The sequence below is a fragment of the Solanum tuberosum genome, unplaced genomic scaffold (assembly GCF_000226075.1).
Source record: "Solanum tuberosum cultivar DM 1-3 516 R44 unplaced genomic scaffold, SolTub_3.0 scf00365, whole genome shotgun sequence".
NCBI lineage: Eukaryota > Viridiplantae > Streptophyta > Magnoliopsida > Solanales > Solanaceae > Solanum > Solanum tuberosum.
This window is the reverse complement of record NW_006239290.1, coordinates 210,496-229,985: the sequence shown is the minus strand read 5'-3', so window position 1 is coordinate 229,985 and position 19,490 is coordinate 210,496. Positions and strand designations below refer to the sequence as shown.

Genomic DNA, 19,490 nt, shown 5'->3' with positions numbered 1-19,490 from the left:
AGAGTTTCAAAGTGGAATTAATACAGAAGATTCAACTGAAGATGATCTTTTTTATTACAGTGCAGTATGAATGAAGGGCAGATGTAGATCTTAACTTATTGATTCATCCCAACACATTTGCTTTTGCTCCGATCTTGCACAATCAAATGGATTGTGAAAACTAGGCCTCGGATCCATAATGTTCAAATCCTAGATCAACGAATCTTTCTTTTTTCCATCGATATTGAGATGTTGATAAATTACAATGCATATTGTATAAGAATGGTATATAATATACAAAAACATTTATCATAAAGCATCTTAGTTACATTTTGTTGGGCTACTTACAGGATTGTTGTAAATACATGTTAGTAAAAGAGGCTACCTCATAATGCCCTACTTCTGTAGACTTAAAAAACTGGGATTTCCTTATATTGGTGAAGTATTGCATTCACTATGCTCTTATTTGATCTTGAAATGTAGAGCTCAACTTTAATGTCTTCTTAGCCAAATTGCGAATATCCTCTCGTGAAGATTCGTTTGATATTCGTACAATTTCATCCAACGCTCCACTTGACACGAAATCTCTAGCATTACCCTCTGCCATAGCCATAAGAAGATGCATCACTATTAATAGATATCTTTACTTTGATAGTATTGTGAAGAATTTCATATATAGATTTTTGAGGCAGGGGGCATTAGATCCCCAGAGTAGACTAGCACTTGCCAAGGCCAAGGTATACGACTACGCCAGAAGGTTTAGCTGTTTTTAGCTATATCATAAAAACTGTATATACATGTGCATAATACTCTAATAGGTTTCCTAAAATCACAAGAACAGCTATAACAAGAAATAGGTTTGGACAAGTAGCTAACCATTTTGTGCCAAATGACAGAGAGCAAGTTCAATGTGACGCCTAGTGGAAGAAGAAGCACTGTTAGAGTTGGTTGTCAACCATCTAAGTACACCATCTTCCATAAGAGTGGAACGGCCTTTCCTATGTCCTGGAAAAAGTAATACTAGTCAAGTTTTTGCTCACAGGAAAAACAGTAATTACATCCATGTCTGAACCACACAAACCTTGAATTGTTCCTCGTGATTCACACTTAGCAAAGTTAGCCAATCCTCTGGCAACCTGTGCAATGACTTCAATATTTCCAGATCTAGCCATTTCTAACAATGCTTTGACAGCTCCATCTTCCCTCAATGTAGCATGTAACTTTTCTGCCATGACATAGATCCTTATCAATGTTCAACATAAAAGAATAAACCATCCAGCCTCAGAGGATCAGTGAAACATAATGTTCCTTAAATTTTGTAAAATACAAAAGGCAATGTCAACATGGAGTTGAAGAAGATAATGCGTAGCAAACAATTCACACTAGTCAATTCAACAATGCACATGAAAGTAGAAAGCGTAGGAAACATAATGCAATCAACTGCCATCCAGATAATGACCTAAACTTACCATTTCCACACAAATTTGCAATTGCTCCTGCTACCATTCGAAGAGTTTGGGCATCTTCAGTTTTGACAGCTGTATTGGCTAAAAGTTGAGCACCTCCTTTACTTGATATTAATCCTTGATTCATTTCTGAACAGGTTAAAATTTGAAAAATTTCAGTAAAACGCAAGTGAATTTGATAGATCAGCCCTTAATAACAGATTCATGTGAAACGAGAAAGAAATTTTAGAGGGTTAAAACATCGAGCTGACTGGATAATAGCCAAACTTTGCTTTTGCAATTATTCTGATGTTTACACCTTTAATCTGAAAAATTATATTCATAATATGGATGATTATACAGTCTTTGTATAACCTTTATTTGTATATATAATATATGTTACCTATTTCAAAAAATCTGAAATATTATAAACAGATTGATGCACAAGATTACTATCACTTGAATGTTCTACCATATATGCACAAGATTTCAAAAACTGAGAATGTAATGAAGAAAAGATTCACAAGTACCATTCATTGCCAAATTGGCAATAGCTCCAGAAGCCACTCTGAGTATAGTTGCATTTTGGGATGATTGTAGCAGCATAAGAAGTGCATCTAAACCACCTTCTTGCACAATCTTTTCCTGATTGCTGTCTGAAATAAGAAAAAAAAAAGACTCAGGTTTTTCCTCTGCATATTATCTGTTGATTTCTTTTTTCATAACTGAAATGACAATAACTTGTCCATGTCAGTCTTGTGGAGTTGAATCAGATTATGGATCTAGTGGGAATGGAAGAGTACATAGAGATATAATGGTGGACTAAAAAATCTCTCATGCACCTCTCTTCAATCTCAATTCTAATTGATTAGCTTCCTCTTTTGCGCACAGTTTGCATAAAAGATATGTTGAAATTAGAAGGTCTTGACGATTAAAAGCAAACAGATCTGACTGGTTTATGAATGATCAATTAAGAAGCTAAGAGCCCAAGAAAGCAAAGCAAGCACAGATTTTCCTAAATTTCTCCAAGTAGCAAAAAGAAGAGACTATTACTAGCCTATTCACAGTTGTCGCATAACATTAAGCACAAAAATCCTACCTAAAAACCAGAGAAGTAACCTAATGTCATTCACCTCAAATGAGCACATATCATTTAATATGTTTTAAGGTTTAGGAAAGATATTTTACTTTGCAACATAAACTTTATGCCTTAACTCTAATGTCATGGCTTTTTGCAAGTCCAAATAGGTAATTCAGTTTATCTGGGTAGCCAAAGAACCATCATTTTCAGTTACCATTCCAAATAAAGATTTCTGTCAAGCTATTCTGTTTAGTGCTATTGACAAACATACCATTGTTTTGACACTTAAATATCACTCAACAGTTAGTTATACAGACCTTCAGCTGCAAGATTGGCTACCACCTTCACAGCATGAATCTGGACGTCCAAATCAACTGATGACAACAAAGAGATTATCTTCTGGACACCAACTGAATTGCAAAGTCATTGAACCTAGTTAATTTAAAGAATCCAAAGGATAAATTGAAAGAAATAGCTCTGATTATGCTATTATATAACAAGACTGTGACCTGACTTAAGCATTTGAAGAGTTTTACCTTCTTCAATTATCTTTGACATGGTGTTCTGATGGGCAAAAATCCTTTCTCTTGATTCAGTTGATCTGTGCATATTGAATGATCTACTGGGTGTATATTGCTTCATATATGACTTCTTCTCCTGTAAGTATCAGATGTTAACTCTAATCCGGGATATAGTAGACAAAAGAACCCCAAGACAGGACTTACCTCAAAGCCATCTTCACTCTCAGGCACAAGCTTCTTTATATTAAACAGCTCATTTTCAGCAGCTTTCCTTTGCTTTTCCTCAATTAGAAGTGTTTGCCTCACATTGTGAAGCTCGTCATGCAATTCTCTCTAAGGGATCATGTTGAGGAAGCAAAGATTATTATCAGTAAATTTTCCACTAACATAAATTATGTTTTTTTGCTTATGAGAAGAATGCACATTTTTCCTATTTTTGCTGTTTTCTTTTTCACCTTTTCTTTTCTTTTGCAGGAGGGTTGGTAAGGAACATGGGCATGGCAAGATAATTTAAGTGAATTTAACAATAATGATAACCTTGAGGGGACAAACGTTAAAGTGCTTTACATACCTTTTCTGATAGTAGAACCTGATATTCTGTTTTTAATGCTTGAAGTTCCTTCACAGTTGGCTCATACAGGTGATGCGTTTCTTCCAATTTGGATCTAAGTGCATCTGACTCTTTTTCCCTCTGAATCTACAATCAGGAAAAGAAATAACAATTGAGGCTGAAAAGAACTTTAACCTAGACGATTAAAGCCAAAACTGTTATAACAACAACTACTCCTCAGCGTCACCTATATGAATTGTCAATAACCATATTCCCCATTTATATTCATCTCAAGCCAACACTATACAAAATGAAAATAAAATTAAAGTTCAAGAAGTTCTCCTATATTTCCTATTGACATAAGAATCTCTAATAGGGCTAAAAACCTCCTAGAAAGCATGTCATCCATACTCTAATTGCCATGCCTGGGAGTGCTGGGAGGGGGGGAGTGGGGTGTTAGTGTCCCACATTAATTGAAGGATATGTTGTTTGTCTCCTTATATGGTCTTATACAATCCTTATGTCCAAAGCTAGATTTTGTGGTTTAGTTAAGCCCAAGGTCTATTTCTTTACAAACACAATTACTCTCATCTACAAACCGGAGCATCTAAAAGTCGACGTAAGACATGATCAAACCATCTCAAGCGACCTCTCATCTTATCCTCACTCTGTGTTACTTGCATCAAGCTTATTTTTAATCTTGTCTAGACTTGTATGGTTGCACATCCATCTTAGCATTTGCATCTTTGGGACACTCATCTTGTGGACATGTTGTACTTACTACTTTAGAAGCCCAACATTCGCTCTCATGTATATTAATCGTCATATAACTATTTCATAGAATTTACATTTCACTATGGTAGGTATCATTCTATCACATAACACCACGGCAACTCTTCTCTGTTTCAACCATTCGACTTTGGTTCCATGTATAGCATCTTTATCTATCATTCCACTCTCCTAGAACAATGGGCCTAGATATCTGAATTGTTTGCACTTAGGCACCACAATCCCATCTAATTTCACCTCAACTTCACTATTCATATGCTGTCAAAACTCATAGTGCATATATTCACTCCTAGTTCTACTTATCCTAAAACGTTGGACCTCATCTAGCATTGTGTTGGCTAGCTCATCCATAACTGGGGTAAATAAGTAGTCAATGCTGATCCTTGGGGTAAGCCCACAGTTACAGTTAACTCCTTTGTATCTCCTACTGTTTGTACGCTAGTGAAGGTTCCTTCATACATGTCCTTTATGACATTTATATATATTTAACATAAATTCCTTACTTCTCCAACATCCACCAAAGGACCTTTCTTGGTATTTTATCATATGTCTTCTCTAGGTCAATGAACATCATGTGTATAACTTTCTTCCTCTCGCAATAAATTTCCATTTATCTTCTTAGAAAAATAAAGCTTCCACTGTAAATGTATCGGGCATAAATTCAAACAGAAGACTGATAAAGCATGCAACCTACCAGACTGATTATGGGTTCACAGAATATCTCTCTAAGAACTCACACTTCCTTAGGTGAAGTAGGAGGCTCCTAATACCTAAATCTCCCTGGCACAAGCACCACTGGTAACGGATTAGACAGATTTCTGCAACCAGATCTGGCATCATTGAAAGTTTAGCTGCTGTCCATAACATTCAATCCCAACAGCTATAGTGACCTTTTCTCCATCAACTGCCATACCATTTTGGCATTTTTCAATTTCATCTTCCATCCTATTAACACGGACAGTCAAAATGATGTATCCGACACTGATACAAACATGCAGGAATGACACTTGTGCCACGACATATTACATGATCTGGAATATATACATGAATATGCATTCTCAGTAGTGATTACTAGTGGAACATATGCATTGCCTAATGTAAGTAATAGATGTCCAATCCTTCTTTTGTTCTTCTTTTTCCCCCTCAATTAAAACCATAAGTTCTTGTTCATTTTAGTATGCCTTCAACATTCTCTTGTTAGATTTATCCTGACTAGCTTGTAAAGTGTTGATGAAGGGTGACACCGTGACGGTGTGAATGAACACAGTTTTGTCTACTTAATACCATGTCAAGTTATATTGATCCCCTTTAGATATTTATTTATACATTGAGATGTTGAGAACAAGCTGTCTTAATTACAGTTAGCAGTTTCAATTTTATTTTATTTTTAAAAAGAGCACAGTCTTAATTATTTATTGTTCAAATCCTAGATGCGATATCTTAATATAGATGTGTATTTCGAGCAAACATCTTAATCATTATAAAACCAAATGGGCTTAGTCAACTACGTCAACTGAATAAGAGTGCAAATCATCATCCTATATAAAATCATAGTACAGAGGTTGGATGGTTATTCAGCTTTACCTTCGTTGAGGTTTCATGATCTGTAAATTGTTCTTCAATTGCATGTAGTTGTTCCTTTGCATTTTCAACACGAGCATGCTCATCTTTTAGCTGTTGTTCTAATTGTGCTATTTTCTCTTCATACATCAGAGTAGTATCTGCAAGTTCCTTCTGATATAAAGATGCTTCCTTCTGATGGTGCTTTTAGGGACAGAAAAAAACAAAATTAGATACTTTCCCATAGCAAGCCTAGAACAAATAGAAACTAAATTGGGCTCTTGATTAATTTCAGCATGACGAGAAAAGAAAATTAGATTAACTTCATTCCACAGATTAATTATAGGCTTTTAACAACTTTAGTACATTGTAAGTTGTATTTTCTGGCTAAGATAACCTGTCAAATTAAACATAGTAGGAGCTATGAATTCAGAAATGACAAGTGCAAGTTGATGTCTTAAAAAGAAAATAGAGCATTCCGGCATAAATGATCAACCTCCATTAATTCCTGAAGGACAGTTGACTGCTCCTTCATCAGTTCTAATTGTTGTTCAGCACTTTCAGAGCGAGTATGCTCATCTTGTAATTGCTTCATCAGATCAGTTATCTTCTTCTCATACATTTGGGTGTTCTCGGCAAGTACTTTCTGATATGATGAATTCTCAGTTTGTTGTTGCTACAAACAGCAAAACAACAAGATTAGTGCCACAGCTGGCCCAATGAAAAGATGTCCAGTTTATGACAGAAAACTAGATGCGGAGCTACTAAATAAGCTCAAAATCATAACCACAAAGCATATTAAAGGTTCAAATTGCCAACTTCTTCAAAACATCACATCAAGTAATACTTACAATTTCCACAAGCACATTTCAAAGAAGCTAACTCATCTTAAGTTAAGAAAAATGAACCATTTAACCTTTTAACCGGTGCATGCTAAGTAGTGGCAATAATAATCTGAACTTTACAAAATTTGAACCAGAACTTGAATAGGAAAACAAGTGGACACATCTGCAAGGAAACCCATCTCGAAACGAGTGAGTTGCCTAAAACCTCCCTTGTTGCTTGCATGATTTCAGATAAAAAAGACTAGTCATTTTAACCTACCTCTTAAGGATTGTCTTTCTTTCAGAACCTTGTTACTTTTAAGCTGTCTTTTCGCCTGAGGCTTTCAGAAAAGACACATTTCTTACAGGTGACTTATTTATAACAACTCTGTACAATGTAAAGTTGTAAACATTACATTTATCCAATGTTGAACAGTAATACATACACTATCATGTAGGTACTTATGTAATTTAATTGCTAAGTCCAACAATTTAGTAGAAGAATAGGGAGACGAGAATACATAAAAGGATAAAGAAATAGCTCTATATAACTTTCAATAGCTAGACCTCTGGACATCAGAAAATCACAAAGCAGTCTCAGTTCTTCTTTACTGAGATGAGTCTACACAGGACTTAGGATATCTATCATAAATGCATCTGAAAATACATAGCTCAACTCACTACCACAGCTTTAAATCTAATTTCAGAAGTATGTTAATGAACATAATTGATCAACCCTAGATACCTTGCAATGCTTTAAGCTCATTTGTAGGCGTGCAACCTCATCCTGCAACAAATTGTTATGATTTTTGTCTTGGTTGAAATCTTTCAGTACGTTTTCCAACTCCAATTTCAAACGACCATTCTCCTTTTCCAGAAGCTGAAATTACACGAGACATATTTAGGAGCTTTAGCCACTGATTTGAGAAAGTTCAAAGTTTGTAGAGATTAGGACTAGATGCTCATTATTAGTAAAACATTTTTTAAAAGAGAAGTCATTCTGCCCATGTACCTTGTTACTCTTCAAATCTGATTCTAGCTTCAAATTATCATTCTTCATCGAATTGATCAGTTGCTTCTGGCGACTCAACTCCTTCAACAGATTTTCCATATCTGACTCCAGGCGACTATTTTCTTTCTCTAGAAACTGCAGATGAAATAACGCATGCAGGGAAATTCAAAGCATGGAAGTAAATATATCAGTTCACTGCCCCACCAGAATGAGATGAAATATGGAAGGACAAGATGCTATAAGGATTCCTTTGTTTAGTAAGCTCAACCTCAGAGAACGAAGATGATAGAAATTCTATCCCAAAAGATAGAAAAAGAGGCCAAAAAGTTACCTCAGACCTGGCAACTATACTTCTTTCTGCTTCAGTAAATGACTTTTGACACTCTCTTAGTTTTTTTTCCATAGCCATTCGGTCATTTGCCCTAAACTTTTGTTGCCTATCAACCTCCACGGTGAGGTGCTCCACTTGAGTCTCTAGCTTCCGGCACAAGTTCTCATAATCAAATTCTTCTCTCAACTTCACCGTGTTAACTATTTTCATGGCCTGTATAAAACAATTAATTCTAGCTCATGTGGCATGAAAGCTTTAAAGTGTCTAACTATAAAACAGCACATATTCAGATATAATATACCAGCAGAAACGCACAATTTTTGGGTCATAAATTGGCAGAGATGTGGTCTGTCATGTCATGGTTAGCAAGGAATGAAAAAGCAGCCAATGATAATTTTTTGGCAAGAAAAGCTATTAAAAGATTATATTTCGCTTTCATAAGTATTTAGCTTCTTATAGGAAGGCTCTCTGTAGATCAGTTCATATGATAAGCAGAAAAAGATATGTTGCATAGTAAATTATGTTTTCACTTATCAAAACTACTTCTTTCTCTGACATATGCGGCATGGTATAGATAAAAGAGAGCTTAAGCATTTAAAAGATAGACAAGAATCAAGTTGGCTGAATCTCTTGTGTCGGGATAAGAATTTTTATCCACCACTGGAAGTACTAATTATTTTTCTCTGGTTTTAAAAGCAAGTTAGACCAAATGGCAACACTCCTTAGATATGAGAGATACGGCTTATCGAAACTACTATTAGATGGAAAAAACAAAGGGAAGTCTAAATCATGAGTTTTTGCGGAATCAGATTAAAAGAGATGACAGATTGCTCAAGTATAATTCAGTAGGAAAACTGAAGACAGTTGACACTTGAGAGGTTAAAGGACTACAAACAAACTGCCAGATGTAATAAAAGAATACAAATCTCACCCTTTGTCCAAACATTATTGTGCTTGTGGTCTCTGAATAATGACGAGAAGATGGTCCAACGGTTATTATGAGGGAAGTTCGTGCAGAACCTGTTTCATTACCTTATATTAATAAGAAAATACCAATAAAGACAAGAATTGCATTCACGTGATACAAACTTACACCCTACGGTGTCAAATATAACATAGATACACACCATGGAAATGATCACAACCGAACATGATGTGCAACGTGTTATGTATACAGAAGAGTCCATCCAGTAATGACATATTCAATAGTCAAGTCATAATTAGACACGTGTCTAGAGAAATAGATTCAGATTATTTTAGTTTTGAGGAAAGGACGGAACAGATGTTAATCACAGCTTATCAGCAGTAGCTCCTAGAATCTTTTCACATACAACATACAACATACAATCTAAAAATCCCACAGCCCATTTCTCTACAAAGTTTTTCTGTTCCATAGCCACTACAATGAATTTCATTCAGCATAGAAGAATCATTCTTTCTCATATGCAACCCCACATAGATATTCATTTTACCAAGCTTTAGCTTGAAAGTTGAATCAACTTTATTATCATCTTTATGACTTCACAAGGACCATATATTGTTGCGAACGTGGATGTTAACTGAAGAAATCAATAAGTGACAGGTAGTGGTGGATGTAGGGTTCTTTTTGTAATCGCAGTGTCTATGTCCCACCAACACAAGTACTGACTAACTCTACACACCAAGGCTTATGTAATTCTAAAGAAATTAATTAGTGTTTTTTTTTACTGTATTGCAAATTGAACCCTGGTCTCCCATGGTGGCTGTAGGGTAATTCTTTGAGGTCACAATAAAAAAATCTATTTGGGAGGCTAAATAATAGATTTTTGAACAGAGTGTTCAGAGCAGAATCCTTGGGCCAGGATACTTCTCACTAATATCTATACTGCATGTAGCAAATGACAGTCAATTAAAGAGTTAAGAAATTGTATAGTAGTGAAAAGCCAGAAATAACTCCTTGGACTGAGAGGACAAGTAGTTCGTGTACAAAAAGTCACACATTAGAGTGAAAGAACAGGGCATAAGAACACACTTACTTCCAAAATCACACATAACAGGGAAAGTTCAAGGAATAAAAGCACACTTACTCTCAAACAACCTATGCAGGGTGATGGGCAAATTTTTGAGATCTAAATTAGCTAAATTAAGAACAATAAAAATATAGCTAAATTAAATGAGAGAAAATTTTGAATAACCTCCAAATGAATCACGAAGAAGTCGTGTTAGTTTAGAATCTCTTGTAGGTATATGAGGACTGTTCTCAGCCAATGCGTTTATACATTTTCCCAGAGAAGTAAGAGACAGATTAATAAACTTTGCCTCTTCCAACAAGCGACCTTCACTCCCTGCAAGACAGTCAAATATGTTTGTTTATTAATCTGGAGAATGAACCAAATAAAAGTAAGAGACATATGAACATGTATTGCATGCTTCCATCACCACATTACCACAATATCCCTACCTCCCAGAAACAACCTATGTGTGAAGATGTCAAATAAGAAATCAAAAAGAACTGGTTAGTGTGAAATAATAACAAACCAGATTTGTCTATTCGCTCTGATCCTGCAAGATCAACTATTAGTAGCTTGCTTTTACGAACAATAGGCATCTGATTGCCATGTCTATCAGTTTTGCTGTCTTTCTCTTGTAAAGATGAGCCGGTTTCTTCATCATTTTTAACAGATTTACGGATGTTAACCTGTAAAAAGAAGGAGAAATAAGAACAAATTAATAGACAAGCTACCTGCCTTGTATAGATTTCTCATCTTTTTAAAAGCATGCTACAGTTCAGTAAACTATGCCATGCACATTCCGTGACCAATATGGGACACTCTAACAACCTCCGAGATACCAGGACAAGATTGGAGTGTGGAAAAATAACACACGAGTCCAGCACTGGACAAACCAAGAACAAGAATGGGCTTGTCTCTAATACCATGTAAGGAAATCGAAACTAGTTCTAACTTAATCACAAAATTAGCTTATGAAGTAAAAGTTGCCCGAGACCATGTAATGGAGACAACATTGCATTCCTTCACCAATATCAGACACTATCACACCCTCCAACACAGCCAGGGCTAGACGCTCCCAGACACGGACAAAAGAATGTGTGAATCCAACATTGCATAAACCAAAAATAGGAATCGGTCTAACTCGTATACCATGTAAAGAAAATGGACATTGAACCTAACTCAACCCTACAGTTCTAGGTGTTTTTTGTGCAATGAAACCAGTGAAACCAACAATCATCCTTTCCTGCATTGCAAATTTACAACTCAACTCAGAAACTTGTTCTTTAGTCTCACAGAGAACAAGTGGTCAATGCCTGAACATACTGATGAGCTGCTGGATTAGAAAAGGGGGTAGCAAGAATCAGAAAAAAGTGGTGGAGGCTAATACCTTCCTGCATTTGGTGGGCAGTATGGAAGGAGAAAAATGGTAGATGCTTTTATGATAGCATTAAGTCCATTCATGATGAGAAATGGAACTGCATTGTTTCTCTATATTGTTTTGGTGCAAAGAAAATTGTATAGAGGAAGTAGCTGAGCTTGTAGATTTTTTAGGTGGCTCCTAAATCTGGAACCTTCTATTATGAAGGATGCTTAACTCTTTAAGATCCTAAATGCATGAGTAGGAACAGGAGAACGTCCAAAATATAGTTGTGTATCCTCAACTTTTTTGCCATGAGAGAATAGCTTAGGAAATTTTAATTTATACCATAAGAATTGCATGGCTACGTGATGATTCGGTATTTAACTTAGTATTTGCTGCAAGACGGTTGGCTTCTCCAATTTGCAGTAGTTGCAAGAAATGGTCAAGATCCTGAATCTTAACCACTGTAGCACCAGGGACAGATACTTCTCCAGTCTTGGCATCTTCAACAATTGGAATGTTTATCTTTTCAGGAGCAAGCAAATCTTGGATAGACTCCATGTACAACTGTTGCATAAATTACAAATGTTAGTAACTAGCAGTGAAACTCAAAGATATTACAGTCTCCATAGCAACTAACAAATAAATGTTAGACTATTCTGAAGAAACATATATATGGATAAATTTACACCACTATTGCTATAATTTTTCCTGATAGATTTAATGATGTGCTATTGAATTTTAAAAAGTAAGTGGGTGGAAATATCCTAGGCGGCCAATAAGGTACAGTAATGTTGAAAAGTTGCTTTGACGTATTTCTCTTTCTAATTGAGAAGTCTAACCATGTGACAGTATCACCATCTCTTAAGGTTCTTAATCACTATAACAGGACTGGTATCTCAAATCTTTACGAGTTTAATATAGTTATGATAGGTACTGGACATCTCTCTATACTAACAAGTGAAGCTTGACGAATCAATTCATTCAAAAGGTTACCTATGCATTCAATTTAATGGACCCTGAATGTATGTAGAGTTCATAACCTAAAGATCAACATGAAAGTTATAGTGACCATTCTATCAAATATTGAACCTCAAAATCTAGGATTGGTCATCAGTCATCAAGCTACACAGTTGAGAAGTGTAAGCATATGAACCTTGTGCCTAACTCAAACCAAAAGGTAGCTCCTAAAGGGAAGATTGCTCAAGTCCATATAAATAGACCACTAGTCCATTCCCCAATCAATGTGGGACTCTAACACCCCCTTTCATGCCAAGGCCCAACTGGAGTGTGGACAATATAACATTGGGACCCAAACAAGGAAGGAACTGGCTCTAATATCATGTAAATGACCTTGAGACTAACTAAGCCCCAAAAGCTAGCTCGTGCTTCATGTGATATTTATTAGGATAAGGACTGACAAAATTACAACTTATTTCAGCCTGGACCATCATCAACAGGTCCAGCAACAAGAATGATATCTTTTAATCTTTAATTCCCAACAGAACTTAACATGGACAACAATATAACCTGTGTAGTGGGGTACGGCGAGGGTAGGATGTACACAAACCTTACCCCTACCTTGGGGGTAGAGAGATTGTTTCTGATAGACCTTCGACTCAAAGAGAAGTTTTTGAAAAAGAGAAATACGATAGAAAAATAGCAAAATACAAAGCAAATGAAACAACAGATAGTACCACGCATTGAAGAATAAGAAACTAAGCAATCACTAACTACTACTACTAATAGAAGGGGAGGGTATGAGGCTAGCCCCCTGCCTCTCCCACATAAAGTATGACAACACTCGGCTAACTACTATCCGTCTACTTTAATCCTTGACCTTCATACCTTCCTATCTAGGGTCATGTCCTCAGTAAGTTGGAGTTGAGTAACCTACCCCTAGTTCTTCTTCGACCTACATCAACCTGTCCTAACTCCAGTTATATCAAACCTCTCACGCCTCCTTACGGGAGAAGTATCTGCTCAGTGAAGAATAATTTCAAGATAATGCTTTTTCTTGAGAATGGTAACAATATTATATACGAGTAGCAAAATTTCAAGATAATCCTATCACATGAACTTGTTTTGTAGATCTATGTGTAAGCCTTAACCGACTCAAAAGAATAAGAGGACTTTACACAAGCATTGCGTTGTTAAGGGAAATCCACATGTCGTCCACTTCCCCTACATATTTCCCTTTTCCTGATCAGATGCAATGGCTACATCCTAATGACAGAATTAGGAAGGACTAGATGACATTACGCATGGAACATCCAATTGAACAATTGTAATGTAAGGTTGTAAATCTATCCATAACAGAGAAGTTTCTGGCCAAGGTCAGACCACCTTTCACTAGAGTAGGGCAGTAGTAGGAGAATTTTGCCTCTAAGAGGAAATCGGGGATGTCAAGAAGCCAATAGAAACATCTGATGTTGGCTATCACTAATTCACCAACAGTTTTGAATGTATGAGATTAGCAGTTAAAACTTCAAGTTATTCAACAAAATTTATGCCAAATGAATAAGCATTGTGTTAAATTTTCTAAATGCGAACTGCTCAACAAAACCTGCAAACAGCATTAAAGTTCCACATTCTTGCATTTTTCTTTGCCTTTGCTCTCAGTGTGCATGGATACAACAATTTGCATGTCTGTAGTTTCATAAGTTTAAATGTATGGTCTACTACATAAGACGCAAAATGGATACTTATACAAACAGATTTCATCATGTTAACCCATATGAATACCTGTAAAAAGGACATTTCCACACTATCAGATGAGGGGGTTGTATTGACAATAATGTCCTCCAAAGCTCTAACCATGATGCCACGCTCTGACACATCATCTTTACCCAATCTACCAACTGTATAAGTCTTGCCAGTACCTGTTTGACCATAAGCCATAACTGTCCCATTATACCCATTCAACACGCTCTGCAAAATCAATCAATTTTTTTTTTTTGCAGATTAAACACATAAAAATAGTTAGCCACAAAATCCAACAACGATTTTGTTTCCTTAAAATGTAAATTGAAAAAAAAGAAAAGAAAGGGATCCATAGTTGTATTGCATAAATAAAGGTTCTGTAGGTTTTATTCAAATAGAGAGCCACATAAACCCTGCTAATTTCATGTTTTACTGCTCCTTGATATTGGGATTGAGGAATGTAGCATATTTTTCACCAACATTAGTTCACAACATTAGTATCTAATACACCTTTAACTGATCACTTTGACATGTATTAAGATGACATAAACTTTAACAGATGCAAATCACTTCGACAATTAACTAAACTGAACAATCTGTAGAATTTTTCCACATTCTTTTCTAGCTGAACATAAATACCATTCAACTCTGACTATTATCAATCAACCTCAAGTAACTTCAAAATAGAGTCTATATAAGTTAATAATAGTGACAAAATATTAGTAAGCAAAAAGAAAGTAGCAAGAGCACTTCTCACAGAACAGGAGCATGATATTGATGTCTGACTTGGGGAAGGGATGTGTCTCATGGAAAGGCAGAGAAAGCAAGTGCTCTGTCTTGAGCTAAATGTTTACAGGAAATTCGGTTTCTGTTCTTTGGGGGCTTTTGGACCCCTCTCAATCTTTTTCGTGGTTAGAAAGAAGGAATCTCAAAAAGGCCAGGAATGACTATCACTTGGCAGGTTTCAATAAAATGCCTACATGAAAAACTGATGGCTTTCCAGGGCTATGAAGCTTGGCTTGCTTTAACAACCACGTGATGATTCAAGTTCGTGTTGCACGAAGCTGCACCTTGCTCTCTTTTTTCACTAAGTCTTTTTCTAACGCCTAGGTAATTAGTGGGGCATCGGTAGTGGAAATTCACAGATCTGATTAGAAACTGGAAGCTATTATAACAGATAATGTCCATCATGGTAAAACTTAATGCCCTAATTATTGAATACAAGAGTGAAGAGTAAACTGTGTCTTCCCAAGTCAAGTGAATTATATGCATAACTAACTACATCTCATAGCCGATCTGTTATTACTCATCATCAACAAAACCAAATAACATAAATGCTCCAATAAAAATATATCACAACTCATAATCAAAAGCTACTAGCTTTCATGACTGAATTATTACCAAGAAATTTTATGGACATTAGTGCAAACAAATTCATGAAACTAGCTACTTTCTGTGATAGCATAATACACTTCTATATATAGTTCAACCCATTATAGTTGTCATTGTACCACTTACCTCAACTACAGGCTTTGCAACTGTCTCATATATGCGCTTTTGTGATGCACTTTCAGCAAAAACTTCATCAAACTTGTAAAACTCAGAATTCCAGTTGTTTTTTCTCAACTTTAACTTCTTGAGCTGCATAATTTAGGAAGTAGTTTGATTGATTTAGTAAGTAATTCTGAATTACAAAGATAGAGGGAAAGACACATGGCCATGCAAATGCACTCTAAAGGTTAATCACCTCAGGCTGCAGTTCAACGCAATCCGCATAATCAGCATCTGAAAGCTCCTGGGCATTTCTTGGTCGAACTCTGATGGCAACTCTAACTCTTCCAGGTTCTAGGAAATTTTGTTACATTTGCTTAATATGTGTTGCATGATTTTGACAAATGACCAAATTTAATGATGGCATAAAGTAATATCCAACAAGTACATCATATCTGACAATTGCATACTTATTACAATCCCCACAAAAGACTTTGAATGAGATCATCATTGCATATAACAACTCTAAAATAGAAAAGTGACATGGTATAAAAGCAGGTTGTAATGTAGATAATTCTAAATATTCTAATGTGGGTGTTCAGAGGTGTGCAAAAGATGATTTTCTTCTGCACAGTACTTGAGTTTGTAGATCATCCATTGTTTTCCTACCAATCAGTTCTTGAAAATTCCTTTATTACTCACGCCAAAGTGGGCACAAGGTGAACCTTAGAAGCGGAAGATAAGCAAATCTATATTGTCTGGAAGAAAAAAATTACGCAGCTAACAAGTACATTCCCGAGTTAAGTGTATCTTTTTTATTGAACCTGAAAACAACAAAATGATTCTTCTTTTGATAATTTAGAAGATGACTTAAACTTTGCCAATAAACTGACATCCTCCTATATGCTTTCCACTTCTAAAAATTACATATAATAGTCTCCACATTAAATAGTCAACCTCGTGTGTATTCGGGAGAGGAGGCCATATCTTGCTCCTATTATAATTTTTCGTGTGCAATAGAAGAGCCTAATCAGAGGTCTGATAAAATGACTACTCCCTCTCTCTCATTTAATGTGGCACCGTTTGACTTGGCACGGTGTTCAAGGAAAAAAGGAAAACTTTTGAAACTTGTGGTCTAAAACAATTTTTGAATATTTGTGTGGCGGTAAATCATTTCATTAAGGGTAAAAGGGGAATGTTAAAGTTAAATTGTTTCCAATTATAATAAGGTGGCATTCTTTTTGAACAGACTAAAAAGGAAAGGGCGCCACATAAAATGGGATAGAGGGAGTACTTTTTTTCCTGAAATTACAATTTTTTTAGCATCCGCTGTAACATTTAACAGACAATAGTATTACCCTCAATAGAGAAGAACAGGAAAAGAGTATTCACATACTCGATACCAACTAGTTTGAGATTGAGGTACAGTTGGTTCATTGATCCCTAAATTTTTCAGCACATTTACTTGCACCAATAAAGTGAGCAGAATTATGATGCTTCAAATGACTACTCCACTTTACAAAATTTTCCAACTTTGTTAATCAAAATACATATCATCACCCAAATCTAGCTGGAGAACAGCTATCTTCAAAAACTTCAAATCTAACGTGCAGATAAGACAAAAACAAAAAATCAACTCCACATCCCAAATTCAACTTAGCTTTTCTCCTTTCTGTTTTTTTTTTCCCTTTTTTCAGACATAAAAGACCCTTCTTTCAAAAAAAAATGTGATACAACTGTCACACCACCAACTTCATTTCTGAATATTCAAGAATATTACAACTCAATCCTGGGTCTATCGAAAATAACCACTCTACCTCCCAAGCAGAAGCGGAGCTGGCTTACTGATTGTGGGTCCAGCCAAACACAGTTGCTTTGGTCCAAATTCTGTATTGAATACAAATTATAAATTTAGAACCCATTAAGCTAACCAACTAGAATCTCGAACCCATAATTTCTGAATCTTGACTTCGCCTCTACTCTCAAAGCAGAGGTGACATTTGCGTACACTCTACCTTCCCCGAACCAGACACCACTTATGAAATTACACCGGATATGTCGTTGTTTTTTATTACAACTCAATCCTCAATATCTATAAAACCAAAGAAAATCCACAAAGTTCTATAAAAACAAAAAATGTTCAATCTTTCCATAAGAAACAACAACAACAAAATTCAAAAATCACAAACACAATCTAACCAACAAAGCATCAAAGCATTAAAACAACTAAAATCAAAACCTGGATCATTCTCCTGAGGAGGAGACCGATTTCTCGAAGTGGGTGTAACAGAACGCCTTGAATTAGATGATACATTTTTCGAACGCAAATTTTGCGATTGCTGCTGCTGTTGTTGGCTATTAACACTAAAATTAGCAACCCCATTTCTTCCAGAACCATGATTATTAGAACCATGATTAGGAGGTAACCTTTCAGACCTATGTGAAGATGATGGTCTACCAGTAGTAGCACTAGAAGTCGCCATTTTTTTCAAGAAAAAAACAACACCCAGAAACCAAAAAATGATACAGAAATTGATGAAGAAGAATATAGAAAGAGGGATTCACGTTTGGAGAAGAGAAAAAAAAATATTATTAATGGAGAAATGGAGAAGGAAGAGGCCGGCACGTACAATTTGACAAAGTACTATAAAAGGAGAGTTGAGATAAAAATTGAATCTCTTTTTCCTTTTTACCTTTTCTTGAAATTCCCGCGTTGTGTTACTCTCTCCCTCTTTACTTCTGGTGAGCGTCGTCGTGGAGTGATAAATGGTTACTCAAGAGATTTCGGGTTTAATTTTTGTTAGGTATTAAATTGTGAGTCATCTTTGTTAGGGGTTGTTTTATTTTGAATGTGAGATTTCCTTATCAGACGTAAATTTAGTCGAGTCTCAAGATTGGTTGTAGGGTGGTTAGTACTAGAGATTTTGGGTTCGAATTATGCTGGATATGGAGTCATAGGTTGTCTTTGTCTAGGAGAGTTTTATTTTCAACGTAAGACATTTTTAGTTGAGCTCGAAAGTTTTTCGTGAAATGGTTAGTACTCTAGAGAATTCCGAGTGTAGAGTTAAGAGTTGTCTTTGTCAGGGTGTGCTTCATTTTTAATATAACATTTTACGTAAATTCGAATAGTCGAGCTACAATACGAATATCTCGACTATTCGAACATCAAAATAAACTTTTTCTCCTATAATTTGGGTGTTTACATCAGATCGATGATAAAGTCATATTTATACATGTATATTTTTTTTCACTTGATACTAGTTAATTATTAGTAATATAAAAATTATTGACTTGTTATTAGATTAGGTTAATATGACTTCACGTAAATATCGGATGCGAATAAATTTTTAGGTACTGTGGGGTACCTTAATTAAATGGAACCTAATCTTGCAAGGTGATGTTTTTCTTTTTCTTTCTATTTTGGTCCATGTACTAATCAACTTCAAAAGGATTAAAGAGTTAGGTGAAAATCTTTAGATTTGATTGAAATTATGTACTTTGCTACCTTTTTTGTCTGGTATTACACCTTTATTATTTAATATAGTAGTAGATTAATCTTACACAATAATGAATCTTCCGAAAGAAATGTCTAATTTGAACTTATTTCAACAATAAATATCTTTTTAAAACAAGACATTTAGAACCCGTTTCAGGTCAAAGGAGTAACTAGTTAAACTAACTCCTAAAAGTACTAGAATTATTTGTTTTTTACATAACAATTCAAAAAGATTTTTTTTAAAAAAAGTTGCTTTTTTTTATGGTTGGAAAAGGAAAAAGGATATTACTACCTTTTAATGATGAAATCTATACAAAACTTTTTCCAAAGATTTGACTATAGATTGATGTAACCTTC

General features: G+C 35.4%; 1 protein-coding gene across 4 annotated transcripts; it reads right to left on the bottom strand.

Annotated features, from left to right (window-relative positions):
- Positions 1-269: 269 nt before the first annotated feature.
- LOC102601893 (armadillo repeat-containing kinesin-like protein 1) lies at positions 270-18,371 on the bottom strand. 4 transcript variants are annotated; one of them, XM_006361619.2, is made up of 22 exons: positions 17,877-18,371; positions 15,894-15,991; positions 15,665-15,787; positions 14,189-14,374; positions 11,789-12,010; positions 10,610-10,769; positions 10,267-10,416; positions 9,024-9,112; positions 8,093-8,305; positions 7,762-7,896; positions 7,495-7,629; positions 6,422-6,601; positions 5,950-6,129; positions 3,598-3,723; positions 3,231-3,359; positions 3,042-3,162; positions 2,823-2,915; positions 1,955-2,080; positions 1,449-1,574; positions 1,061-1,204; positions 856-984; positions 270-579 (listed from the first exon to the last, which is right to left on the bottom strand). In XM_006361619.2, the coding sequence occupies exons 1-22, from the start codon at positions 18,118-18,120 to the stop codon at positions 434-436; spliced, it is 3,255 nt and encodes a 1,084-aa protein (XP_006361681.1). In that variant the 5' UTR covers positions 18,121-18,371; the 3' UTR covers positions 270-433. The 4 variants fall into 4 exon arrangements, with proteins under 4 accessions (XP_006361681.1, XP_015170907.1, XP_015170909.1 ...); XM_015315421.1 differs by having other exon boundaries at positions 5,950-6,120; XM_015315423.1 differs by lacking the exons at positions 15,894-15,991; positions 17,877-18,371 and having other exon boundaries at positions 14,189-14,325; positions 15,665-15,750.
- Between the last annotated feature and the right edge of the window lie 1,119 nt (positions 18,372-19,490).